At 37.0% G+C, this 13001-nt stretch overlaps 1 protein-coding gene across 1 annotated transcript in view; it reads right to left on the reverse strand.

Annotated features, from left to right (window-relative positions):
* Braf (B-Raf proto-oncogene, serine/threonine kinase) overlaps positions 1 to 13001 on the reverse strand; it is a 91459-nt gene that overhangs the window by 19514 nt on the left and 58944 nt on the right. The window contains exons 14-16 of the mRNA XM_013021563.1: positions 10979 to 11025; positions 10113 to 10231; positions 6423 to 6554 (exon numbers count right to left, since the gene is read on the reverse strand). Of these exons, the coding sequence (XP_012877017.1) occupies positions 6423 to 6554; positions 10113 to 10231; positions 10979 to 11025 (298 nt within the window). The remainder of the gene's footprint in view (positions 1 to 6422; positions 6555 to 10112; positions 10232 to 10978; positions 11026 to 13001) is intronic.

Consider the following 13001-nt stretch of genomic DNA (forward strand, 5'->3'; position numbering starts at 1 on the left):
GAATATGAAGGCCATAATGCAAAATAACTACCTATTCAGGATGCTAAGATCTGAGGATTGTGGTTCAAAGCCAGCCTGGACACGAAAGTTTGGTGAGACTCATCTCAAAATTAACCACCAAAAACAAAAAATGTGGACCTGTGGTTCAAAGTGGTAAAGTGCTAGCCTTGAGCAAAAAATCTCAGGGACAGCGTCCAGGCCTTGAGTTCAAGCCTCATGACCAACAAAAAAATAAATTAATTTAAAAAAATTCTATATTTTGCAGGAAAACTGATGGAACTGAATGAGATATTATTGAGTAAGATAAGCCAAACTCACAAAACAAGATATTGTGTGTTTTCACTCAGATGTGAAAGTTAGACCTAAAAGACATAGATATTCATGAATATGGAATATGGCCATACCTATATATATTTACATAACTGTATACATATTGGTAACATAGAACATGAATCTTACTTAGGGACTAGTTAGGAAAATATGGGGAAGGAAGAGAAAAAGAAAAATAAAGGGTGAATAAATTCATAATACATTGAAACTATAAAACAGCGTAAAGAATTTTTTGTTGTTGTTGGTTGCGGGGCTTGAACTCTGGGCCTGGGCACTATCCTTCAGCTCTTCAGCTCAAGGCGAGCGCTCTACCACCTGAGCCACATCACCACAACACTTCCGATTTTCTGAGTGGTTTATTGGAGATAAGCGTCTCATGGACATTCCTGCCCAGGCTGGCTTTAAACCTCGATCCTCAGATCTCAGCTTCCTGAGTAGTTTGAATTTCAGGCATGAGCCAGCAGTGTTGGGCTGCTGTGGAAATTCTAATGAGATATTTGGTTACACATTCTGATAACTGCAGCCTAGTCAGAGGAAAGATGAAAACATTAGGAGCTAACATCTCAGTGGAGTTTACAGTTCTGTTTGGGCAGTACAGGAGGTGTAACTAAAAATCAGCATGAGTTATCCTAGTGAAGGTGAATGAAGGGTTGGAGATGCTGAGTCCTAAGAGTATTCTTAGACTAAGAACAGTTCTAGAATTATAAGCTGAGTATTGGTTTCGTAATGTATATGTATATCATAACACTTCTACTTGGAGGAAAGTCTGTTCATCAGTCAGCCCCTAAACCTAGCACCAAGAGCTACCTGCTTTGCGCCTGCTTTGTGCTCTGCACTAAGTTCTATGGAATATATAAAAACGTGAGAGCTATCTTTCATTTTAAAAAAAATTTTTTACACTCCCTACCCCCTGGAACAATCTTTCATTTTTTCTCTCATATTACTCCTGAAGAAAATTTGGAAAATAGTATATCTGTGTATTTTTAAGTTTCCATCTGAAAAACATTTTATCTTATGTTTAATTGTCGAAAATATAATTTCTAGAATTTCTAGTTTATTCTAAGATTGAACTGCTTTAGCTATTCTGGGTCTTTTATACTTCCATATGAATTTCTGTATCTTTTTTTTTTTTAATGAAGAATGTTACTGGGATTTTGATGGGAACTGAATTAAATCTATAAATCACTTTCAGCAATATAACCATTTGACAATATTAATTCTGTCAGTCTATGAATGAGGAAGTTCTTTCCATCTTCTAATATCTTCACTTTTTTTGGTCAGTCATGAGACTTGAACTCTGAGCCTGGGCACTGTCCCTGAACTCTTCAGCTCAAGGCAAACGCTCTACCACACGAGCCAGAGTGCCACTTCCTGTTTTCTGGTGGTTAATTGGAGTCTCATGGACTATCCTGCCCTGGCTGGCTTTGAACCATGATCCTCAGTTTTCAGCCTCCTGAGTAGCTAGGATTACAGGCATGAGCCACCAGTGCCTGGCTAATATCTTCATTTTTTAACAATGTTTTATAGTTTCAATTGCAAAGGCCTATCATTCCCTATGTCAAATTTACCCCTAGTTTTTTTTTTGAGGCTATTGTGAATGTAATTGTTTTCCTTATTAAACTCTACATTCAGTATGTAGAAAAGCTATTGATTTTTCTATGCTGACTTCATATCTTCCTATTTTTAAAAGTGTTTTAAGATCTAATCTTTTTTCTTCCGTTTCTTTCACTTGTTATTCTTTTTGGGTGGCCGTGGTGGTGGATGTAATACTGACGCTTTCATTTAAGGCCTGTGCTTGCTAGGTAGGCATTTCTTCACTTGAGACACAGGTTAATAAGTCCCAGAATTTAATAGTTTTGATGGAGACTTTAAGGTCTTTTGAGTATAAGATCACATCATCTGCAAATAAAAATCAAGCTTTTCATCAAGCTTTTCTGTTTATCTCCTCTTTTATTGCTGTGGCTAAGAACTCAAGCACTATATTCAGTAAGAGTGGAGACAGTGGTCACCCTTGCCTCATTCCTGACTTTAGAAGAAATGTTTTCAATTTTTCCCCATTTAGTACTTTTTTTTTTATTATATTGAGATATTTTCTAGCTCTTGTTTCCTGAGGGTTTTTATTATGAAGAGATATTACATTTTACCTTTTATTATTTGTTCTATATTTGTTTAAGGATTTTCATGTGTGGACTCATCTTTGCATCCTCAGAATCAAAGCAATTTGGTTATGTGCCAGCTGCCAACTGGAAATGTGCTGCTGAATATATTTTACAAGTATTTCATTAAGCACTTTTGTGCCTATGTCTAGGGAACTGGTCCACAGTCTTTGAACTGTGTATTTATTTAGTTGATAGCTTCATATAATCAGTTTCTTAATATTCCTTCTTTTTCTATTTTATGAAATAGTTTGAGCTTTGGGGTGTGTGTTTTAAAAGCTATGGCAGAATTCAGCCATGAGTCTATTTGGTCCAGAGTTCTTCTTATCTAGGAGACTATTACTGCTTTGGTTTAATTTAGGAATTTTTTTTTTGGGGGGGTGGTTGTGGGGCCTGAACTCTGGGCCTGGGCGCTGTCCCTTAGCTCTTCAGCTCAAGGCTAGCACTCAACCACTTGAGCCACAGTACCACTTCTGGCCTTTTCAGTTTATGTGGTGCTGAGGAACCGAACCCAGGGCCTCATGCATGCGAGGCAAGCATTCTACCACTGAGGCACCTTCCCAGCCCATAGGAAATATTCCATATCTTCTCCAATTTCTTCAGAGGCCCACTGACCATTCAAAAATACATCTTTCTATGTGTTGGTAGTGTTTCCTTTCAGTGCATAGGAAAGTAGATACAGCAAACAAGAATCATCAGTTATTCATTGAAGGGGAAGAATTAGAGGATGGGGCATTGTGCCTGCTGGTCTCCGAGCTTTCAGACCTGCCCAGCCACAAGTCTCCACGAGTGGGGGGAGGAAGCTGGGCACAGAGCATGGTCTGCCTGGCAGCAACCACACTTGACAGGAAGGCAACTCTGGAGACCCAGTCATCCTTTAGCCACAGCCTTGGGTTTTCAAGTCTTTGTGGAGCTTCACAAGCAATGGGGCTCATTTCATGCTAATGTCAAGGTCATCGATCACCACACCCTTCACAGTCTGAGCTTACCACTACTCAGTGTTCACAGCAGGTCTCAGTTTGACTTTTCTCTCCTAGCTGTGTCCCACCTAAACAGCGTGCGTGCGCGTGCGCGCGTGCGCGTGTGTGTGTGTGTTGGATTCCCAGGTCTCAGTTTGACTTTTCTCTCCTAGCTGTGTCCCACCTAAACAGTGCGTGCATGCGTGCGTGTGTGTGTGTGTGTGTGTGTGTGTGTTGGATTCCCATGATGCTCCCTGACTTGGAAAATGTTCCTTGTTTTCAGGTTCTTCCCTAGTGCTTGTACCACTTGAGCCACAGAGCCACTTCCGGCTTTTTTCTTTTTTCTTATGTGGTGCTGAGGAATTGAACCCAGGGCCTCGTGCATGCAAGGCAAGCGCTCTACCACAGAGCCACCTTCCCAGCCCTTGTTTTCAGGTTCTTAAAGAGTATTTCAGTCTCAGTCAATAGGTTCCCCCTCAGGATGGTACATAGCTAGAGCTCTCACCCGTGAACTTTCTATATTCCACAGTGCTTTGTACAGAGCAGGTACTAAAAACATTGTTAAGTAATTTGTATATTGGTAAGATGCTAATACTTATCATTTCTTGTAAAATTTTGTGGTAAGAACTCAACCATTGTGTCACTAGAGACCAAACAGCACGTGAAGAAGTCCTCACAGAAGGGTCACGAGGAGAAAAAGATGAGCTGTTTACCTCTTGTTCCTAAGTAAACTTCAAATTGACAGCCAGTACCAGCTTGCCAGCCTTATGAACATACTATTTAGGAAGGAGATCTTTTTAATACCTAGTCAAGATACTCTGAGACTATGTGAAACAGATGAACCTTCCTCACATCCTCACAGACTACATTCTGGGTTTAGTATATGGTATAGTCAATACAATTATTTTAAATAAGACATAATTAATCCCAATTTAGTAGTAAAGCTGAACTGAAAGAGAAAGGCAAGGGAAATGAAATGATAAAGAGAGGGAAGGCTAAGGATATAACTTAGTGGTAGATCACATGCTTAGTAATCCTAAGACTCTAAGTCTGATCCCCAATGCTGCAATCAAACCAAACCAACCAACCAACAGAATCACATTTAGGCCAGGTGCAGTGGTGTACACCTGTAGCCCCAGCACTTGTAAAGCAGAGGAAGAAAGATCATCAGTTCAGGCCAGCCTGAACTACATAGTAAGACCCTATCAAGATATCAGACAATAGCTGGGTGCTGGTGGCCCTATAATCCTAGCTACTCAGGAGGCTAAGATTTGAGAATCACGGTTCAAAGCCAGCCCAGGCAGAAAAGTCCTGTGAGACTCTTATCTCCAAAACACCAGAAGTGGAGCTGTGGCTCCAAGTGGTAGAGTGCTAGCCTTTAGAATAGCTCAGGGACAGTGCCCAGGCTCTGAGTTCATGGTGACAACAAAAGGGAGAAAAAAAAGATCAGACAAAACACGATTTCACAGATTTTCAATGCTAGAGAAAGTAAAGGAAGGATGTACTCTTTCAAAGTCATATAGTCATCCTTCAGAATATAAGAGAACTAGCTTAATAAATAATCTTATTTGAAGAGCTAGAAAAACCTCTGTCTAGTTCAAACATTTTCAGTATTGAAAAAAAATGCCTAAAGAGGTGAGATCAAGTGATGCAAGTCTTGGGCCCAATGCCTGCCTTACCAGCCCTGTCGGAGGCGAGAGTTTAGGGAGAAGGTACCACCACTACATAAAGAAACAGCTGTCCCAACTCCCATGTAAAAGAAAAATACTCCTGGATTCTTAAAGAGAAGTTTAATTTGAAAGCCACAGAGATCAAGGCACAAGAGAAAGTGACATAAAATGTAAGCAGGGAATGAATGGAGCAATATCTGAGGATGACCAGAGACATTTTCCAAAACGAAGAATTCCACAGAAAGTACCATTTGAAGAAAGCTGGCTCCTCTACAGTAATGAAGTAGAATATGGGCAGTGAAAAGAATATATAATTTGTTACATCTTCCTTATCAAATATTTAAGTAGGTATTAAACTGGCAAAGTCTAGGGGCGCTAACTAAACTATTAGAAAGAATTAACTAGAAAAAGCCTTACCCTTCTGCTGGTCACTCACTTACTTCTCTCATGGAGAGTAAGCCCTTTCCACATCATTTATAATACTCCCTTGGAGGACAAAGCACCTAAAATGCCAAGAAGTGGATGAATGCAGAACTCTGGGATGCTTTTATCTATATTCTGGAGATAATATTTCAAATAATAATTGTATATTTTATTAAAAATAAGCTTACTCACTTACAAATACATTTCATCCAGATCTAAGGTTCACAAATTTGACTAAACAGAACTAGAACTCCTCAGCAAATCCTCCAGAAAAATAATATACATAGGAAAAGTGGGTACCGGGTGCTATGCTATATGGTTGGTTTAAGAAGATCTTTCATAAAAAGTGAAGCATATGACACTTCAAAATCAGGCAATTTTGATAATCAGACTGCCATCATCAATTCAACACCTCAGTTATAATAATCTACAACATGTACAATAAGTGCATTATTTCGATTATGTTCCTTGGTTAACATTTGTTCCTATATCATGCAAATTTAAAATATCAGATTATAGGAATAGAAAAAAAGAACATAGAAAAGAAAGAAGTAGAAGTAAAAAACAGCCTCCTGGAAGAATTCTTATCATGGAGAAAACAAAGCAAAATGTAACTGTCCCTCTAAGGCTTTGTTTAATCTCTTGTCTCTAGTCACAAAGTTGGTAATTTGACTCCACTGCAACATTCAAGACCAACATTTCAAGGAAAAGTTTTACATGCTGTGACTGCCAAAAGTATATAAAAGATTTCTAAAACTGATCCTAAGATCAAGTATCTATCAATGCTCACCCAGGACTCTACTTCCTAATAAAAGTATTGAATAAATACTAACTAAATACTTATAACATACTGAAATAACACGAAGGAGATGACAAATATTTACCTGGTCCCTGTTGTTGATATTTGAATAAGGTAACTGGCCAGTCATCAATTCATACAAAACAATTCCAAATGCATACACATCTGACTGAAAGCTGTATGGGTTTTTATCTTGCATTCTGATTACTTCTGGTGCCTGTTAGAATAGAAGAAAACATTTGAGGTTATTCTTCTAGTGAATGAAGATTTCTGAAATACAAACTATGATAATTTCCAGAGTACTGCTGGATCACAAAAATCCCCCACCCACTATGTAAATAATTCTATTAATGGCCAAAGAAATAAAAACCATTAAGATGAAGGAAAAAAAGAAAAAGCAACTCTTAAAGAGGCTATTTTACCTGATTTTCTATAATACATTACTGAGATTTTATTGCTGTGACTCTCCTTTCCAACAAAATATCACTATTGTCATTTGAATATATTCCAAAACTAACCCTACCAGAATCAGTTTCCACTTCCCATTCCTGATTCAGCAAAGAAATACTAGACCTGTGGTTGTTAGGAGGCTTGGAGCAGGCACAACTACTGTAGTAATTGTCTTAAGACTTAACATTTCTCATTGGGATCAGTGATTTTCCTTATTCTCAGGGTACTTTAACAAAAGTAACAGCAGATAGATTTAGTAGAAGTTTGTGTAAAGAATGTTTTGGTTGCTCCTTCTTGGGGAAACAGATCAAATCATACTTGCTGTAATGAAACACACACACACACATTTTTTGCACACACACACACACATTTTGCCAGTCCTGGGACTCAAATTCAGGGCCTGGGCACTGTCCTTGAGCTTCTTTTGCTCACAGTTAGTGTTCTATCACTTGGGCCACAGAGCCACTTTTTGCTTTTTCTGAGAATTTATTGGAGAAAAGGGTCTCATGGACTTTTCTGCCTGGGCTAGCTTTGAACTGTGATCCTCAGAACTCAGCTTCCTGAGTAGCTACAGGTGTAAGCAACCAGAGCCTGGCCCTAGATTTCTTAATTACATAAAGTACAGTAAATGACTGGTAACAATTAGCTTCTTTCACTTTGCACCTCTTGCACAGTTTTGTTAAAAAAAAAGTGAAAGGATATATTAATTTGATAGCAAAAGCAGTACCAATTGCAAAAATAGTTGGAAGACAAGATTCTTGTTACTAGACCTTACATAAGGAAAAATGTTACTCAATTGCATATGAAAGGCAGAATCACCCACTGAACACTTAAACTTCTCTGCTAACTGCACTCCAGCCCAGGGACAGATCAGAACCTGGTGGTGGGACCCAGATATTTTTAGTCTGCAAAGCCCCCCAGCTGACATCTATAGTCCAATCAAAAATTTCAAGCCATGGATAGAATATCTGTGTGAGATCCTGAAGGGAGTCAGAGAGAAAGTCTTATATACTTGGTTGTATCATATATTTTGTTGAGAGATACTTTTTAGTAATATAGTATATCAAATAAACTGTGATGAACAAGTCAGAATGCTAAGAGGTACTGCTGATAAACACATAGTTTTCAGTCTGAAATGATTTTTTTTGAGGATCAGGATGTACATCTGTTTAAGAACAATTTTTTTTTGAATTTAGTTTTATTTACTGTTGTTTGGAGATGTCTTGATATGAAGTTGTACCATCTATTTAAAGTCTACTTAAAAATATGTTACTGATTTTCAACTTAGTGATTTTGTAAAAATATTTACAAAGGTTTCATTTTAAGATCAAACAAAAGAAAGTGGAGAAGACTACTATAATAATTCAGAGGGGGCTGGAGGTATGGTAGAACAAGCAAGCCAAGAACATAAAGCCCTGAGTTCAAACCCCAGTATCATAAGAACAAACAACCAAAAAAAGAAAAAACAAAAAACAACACACCCAGGACAATATAACCTTAGTTTTGGACAAATTATTCTCTCTGAAAAGATCCACCCAAAAGATTCAATAATGAATCATATGATTGTCTAGTCTCTTATCCTAAAATTCAGCATGGCAGAATAAAAGAATTCATATATCCAGGTACCAACAAAAAAGTAAACAGAAGGAAATACAAAACTTCCTATGTAATATTCTATTAACTACATAAGCTAAAGTTTTTGAAAAATTAAGGACAAATCTGAAGATTTGACTGAGTTCAGTTCTTCCATTTTAGTTCAAATAAATACATCTTTAAAGCAAGTGAGTGGTTTGTTTTTAGTTTTAGGGTCTATGATTTCAGTACTGAAAATGCCACTCCTCCCATCATTTTAGGATTCTCTGTCATGTTTGTTACAGGTAAGTGCCTGGCAACCAGGACTTTAACTATTAAGATTTTTTTAAACTTCGGTTTGATCTCAGGGCCTTGTGCTCATCACTTGACTCACACCCCCAGTCACTTTTGATTTATTTTTCAGATAGGTTCTTGTGCTTTGATTTGGGTTTGGCCTGTCAGTGATCCTCCTACTTCTATCTCCCATACAGCTGGGATTACAGGTGTGAACTATCATACCTAGCCTGAACCATGATCCTTCCCTTCTTTGCCTTGAGATTATGATTATAATTAGCCTCTCATTTATACTTAGTAATTAAAATTAGTAAAAATTTAAACTCATATTATAATTACTGAATCTTAGAAAAGGCCTAAGAAGTCTACTAGCCCAACACAATATTTTATATGAGGTAACTTAGAGGAGGTTAAGACATCTGTAGGTTAATGACTAGAGTAATACAGTATAGGTCTCCTAACAAGAGTTAAGAGTCTCCTAATGTCCTTTATTCCTCTTTGCCACTTTCCCTAATTTCATTTATTTGTCACAAATAATGATATTCAATTTAGCCCTATGCTTAGCTTGATACTCAAACTACTGCCTTAGAATTTCCTTCTTGGGGACTGCTACTCCATGTAGTCAGGGAATTTAGGCAGACTGCTTTGAAAATAATTTCAACTTTTCTGCTTTCAGCAGGCCATCGCAAAAGTCCTAAGTGTAGATTAAATTATTAAAAACTTAAATTTGTACCACAGATTTTTAGCTGTGGTCTTCAAATTCTTTGATTTCAGGACTTCACTATTAATTACTGAACATAGCCAGGCACCAGTGGCTCATGCCTGTAATCCTAGCTATTCAGGAGGCTGATATCTGAGGATCCTGGTTCAAAGCCAGCTTGGGTAGGAAAGTCTGTGAGACTCTTATCTCCAATTAACCACCAGAAAACTGGAAGTGGTGCTGTGGCTCAAAGTGGTAGAGCATTAGCCTTGAGCAAATGAGCTTAGGGACTGTGCCCAGGTCCTCAGTTCAAGCTCCATGACCAACAGAAATAAATAAACTATTGAACATACCCAGGTGCCAGTAGCTCATGCCTGCAATCTTCACTACTCAGAAGGCTGAGATCTGAGAACTGAGATTCAAAAGCCAGATTGGGTAGACAAATCCTCAAGTTCCTTACCTCCAACTAACTAACAAAAGCCAGAACATTTTGAACATTGACATTTTCAACCGACAATTTTGAATAAAATGGAAATACTCCATAATAAATGTTATCATGAAACTAATTTTGTAATATTCTTCTTAAAGATAGAGAAACATTAAAACTTATTTACATAAAAACTAGAGCAGCATTGACTTTTGTAAATAGTGGGAATTACAAAAAATATTGTATCTTAAATCTTCAATGACTTTCTAGTAACTCAGAAGCATCTCAGGATACAAAAATTTAATCAACAGAAAAACATCCTCAATTCTTACCATCCACAAAATAGATCCAGACAACTGTTCAAACTGATGGGACCCACTCCATCGAGATTTCACTGTGGCTAGACCAAAATCACCTATTTTTACCGTGAGGTCTTCATGAAGAAATATATCTGAGGTGTAGTAAGTAAAGGAAAAAAAAAATAGATCTCATTTCCTATTAGAGCAAGCATTTTGAAGATGTTAGGTAAGAGATCCAGTTTCTATAAATCTATAATATGTTCTTTTTAAAAAGAGTACTTCAAAAACGGAGAGTTAGTTCTCTTTAGCTTATATGATTTGCTTTAAATATTTTTATGGACTTAAACTGTATGATAATGAGATGAGATGATTTCCTGAGCCCATGGGAGACCCAAAACTTTTTAATTTGATTTGGGTCAGATGGAGATCGAGGTACCAGTTAGCACTGCTGTAAGCAGCTAAGGCTCTTTATTAAATTAAGATGGCATCAGACAGGATCTAAGTCTGGGCTTCGTAAAAAAAAATGTGTTTTTTTTTTTCAACTCACTATCCTGTAATTTTAGAGCCTTCAGTTTTCTACTGCTACTTAGCAAGGTCAGGGGGCTGAAGTATACTAGTATACAGCCACAAAAATTCATTTCATAATGCAGACAGAATGTAAACAAGCAATCAGAAAAGTCTTATTAGTATAGACTTTTGGTTCCATCTTCTTGTAGTGCCTATTCAAAAACAAAAAGCAGGTAGATGCATCCTGCTATTATACTCTCATGCAAACTAATTTATTTTCTTTACAGCATACTGAACTTAACATGAAGACTTTTTACATAATGTGAAGACAAAATGCAGAAGAAAAAGTCAGGATGTTTTCGAACTTCGAAGACCAATTTCAGAAAGGATACTATTACTCTTGAGGTCTCTGTGGATGATTGACTTGGCGTGTAAATAACTGAAAAACAAAACATCATTTTAACCTGAGTAGGGCTAATTGCTTCTAGCCTCAAACTCTACAAAACATATTCAGTGATGTAAAGACTTATTAGAATCATGATACAAATGAAATCTGTACAATTTGATAACTTCTTTACAATGTATTAAAATTGACTGTAAATAAATTTAGGATTATTAAGACATACTACCATTCTGTACAAACAGAATCTTTTCTATTAAGACTTGTACTTTACCTTTTTACTAGTTATAACTTTCCACTCCATTAATGTCTACTTATTCACATCCTTGAACTATAGTTTAATACTTAGATTCTACCTCTGTGTTAAATGCTCCCCTCTTGAACCTATCTCCCAAATAAGCTTTCAATATATTTTTCACTTATTCATACCCATCCTTTTAGATCATCGCATATTTTAACTCCTGACTGAAGCTTTCCTATGACTAATCCAATAATCTTTCACTATTCATTTTATGTGGAAGTTGTAACAGCTTGATTCATGTTTTTTCCATGTTCCTATTTTGTTATTTACAATTCAAACTCCATAAGAATATGAAAGTTAGTAAATTATAGTTTTGAAATAGTATAATATATTCTTAAAATCTTATTAAAACTAGGCAGGAGCAAATATCCTCTATAATGATCACAAGGGATCTACTTTAAAATCAATGATAAAGTTAAATCAACTATGACATCTCTGAAAACTGCTTTAGTTGTATTCACTGAGGGATAGAAAGGTCGGTGTTTAGGTTACTTCCACTTGTCCTCATTGCCTGGTAGGGGCCTCCTATGTGTGAAGTTTCATTACATACCTGTTGAATAGACTACTACATGATGCATACAGTGTCCTAGTTATTTTTCTTTATTTAATACTAACTAGGAAAAGCAAATATATGAGATTTCTTAGATCAACAATGACTACTAAGAAAAAAGTTGGACTTTTATTTTTCTTCTAAATGTCGGTTCTGGGGGCTTGAACTCAGGCCTGGGTAATATCCCTGAGAATTTTTGCTCAAGGTTAGTGCTTGGGCTACAACTCTATTTCTGGCTTTTTTGAATAGTTATTTGGAGTCTCATAGACTTGCCTGTCTGGGCTGGTTTGGAAAGACCATCCTCAGATCTCAGTCTTCTGAGTGGCTAGGATTGTAGGTGTGAGCCATCAGTGTCTGGCTGGACTTCTATTTTTTACCATTTTGGTTACAGACAAGTTACAGAAAGAGAATTATGAAATTAGGTAAAAAAAAACTACACAAAAAAATTATACAAGCTAAAGGAGGGTACCACCTCCAGGGGAGGAACCCAAAGGTATATCTTCTCTGAACACTTAAAATATTATTTATTTACACAAATTCCAGGAAATGGAAACATGAGTGTTTTTGTTCTTCTTGTTGGAGGAAGTATTTGTTTTTGCTTTTGGGTGTTTTTTTTATTTTAGGGGGGCAAAGAGGGGCCACAGAAAGGGAGGGAAGGATGGTGAACAAATGCAATCATAGTATTCAGTATACACAATGTGGAAAATGACCTATGTAACTTGTGGGCAGGCACGGGAGGAAAGCAAAAGAAGCGGTGACACTGTCCAAGAATGTATTCATTACCCGATTCATGCAATGGCAACTCCTCTTATTAATTAAAAAACACACAAGAAATAAGGTAGGTTTTGTTTGTTTGCTCTTGGAGGTTGTTCTTTTTTTTCTTTTTTTAGCAAAAATTATAGGAAAACTAATTAGGTGAAGAATGTTCTTCCAGTAGACCAAAGGAAGGTTTCTAGGATTATAGAGACAATTTTATCTTTATTCTAGCCCAAGTTTATTGAAGTGTGAGAGGCTTGTGGGGCAGAGTCACTGTCCAGGGGTTGTGGTTGTTTACTGGATTAGACCTGACCCCCAGAGCTATTGTTTCAGAAACTATTTTGTTGACTCGACTTAGGCTGGAATGATTCCTTTCAATAATCCTTAGGTGGTGGTATACTCAAAACC

This window comes from Dipodomys ordii, unplaced genomic scaffold, assembly GCF_000151885.1.
Source record: "Dipodomys ordii isolate 6190 unplaced genomic scaffold, Dord_2.0 Scaffold56, whole genome shotgun sequence".
Classification (NCBI taxonomy): domain Eukaryota; kingdom Metazoa; phylum Chordata; class Mammalia; order Rodentia; family Heteromyidae; genus Dipodomys; species Dipodomys ordii.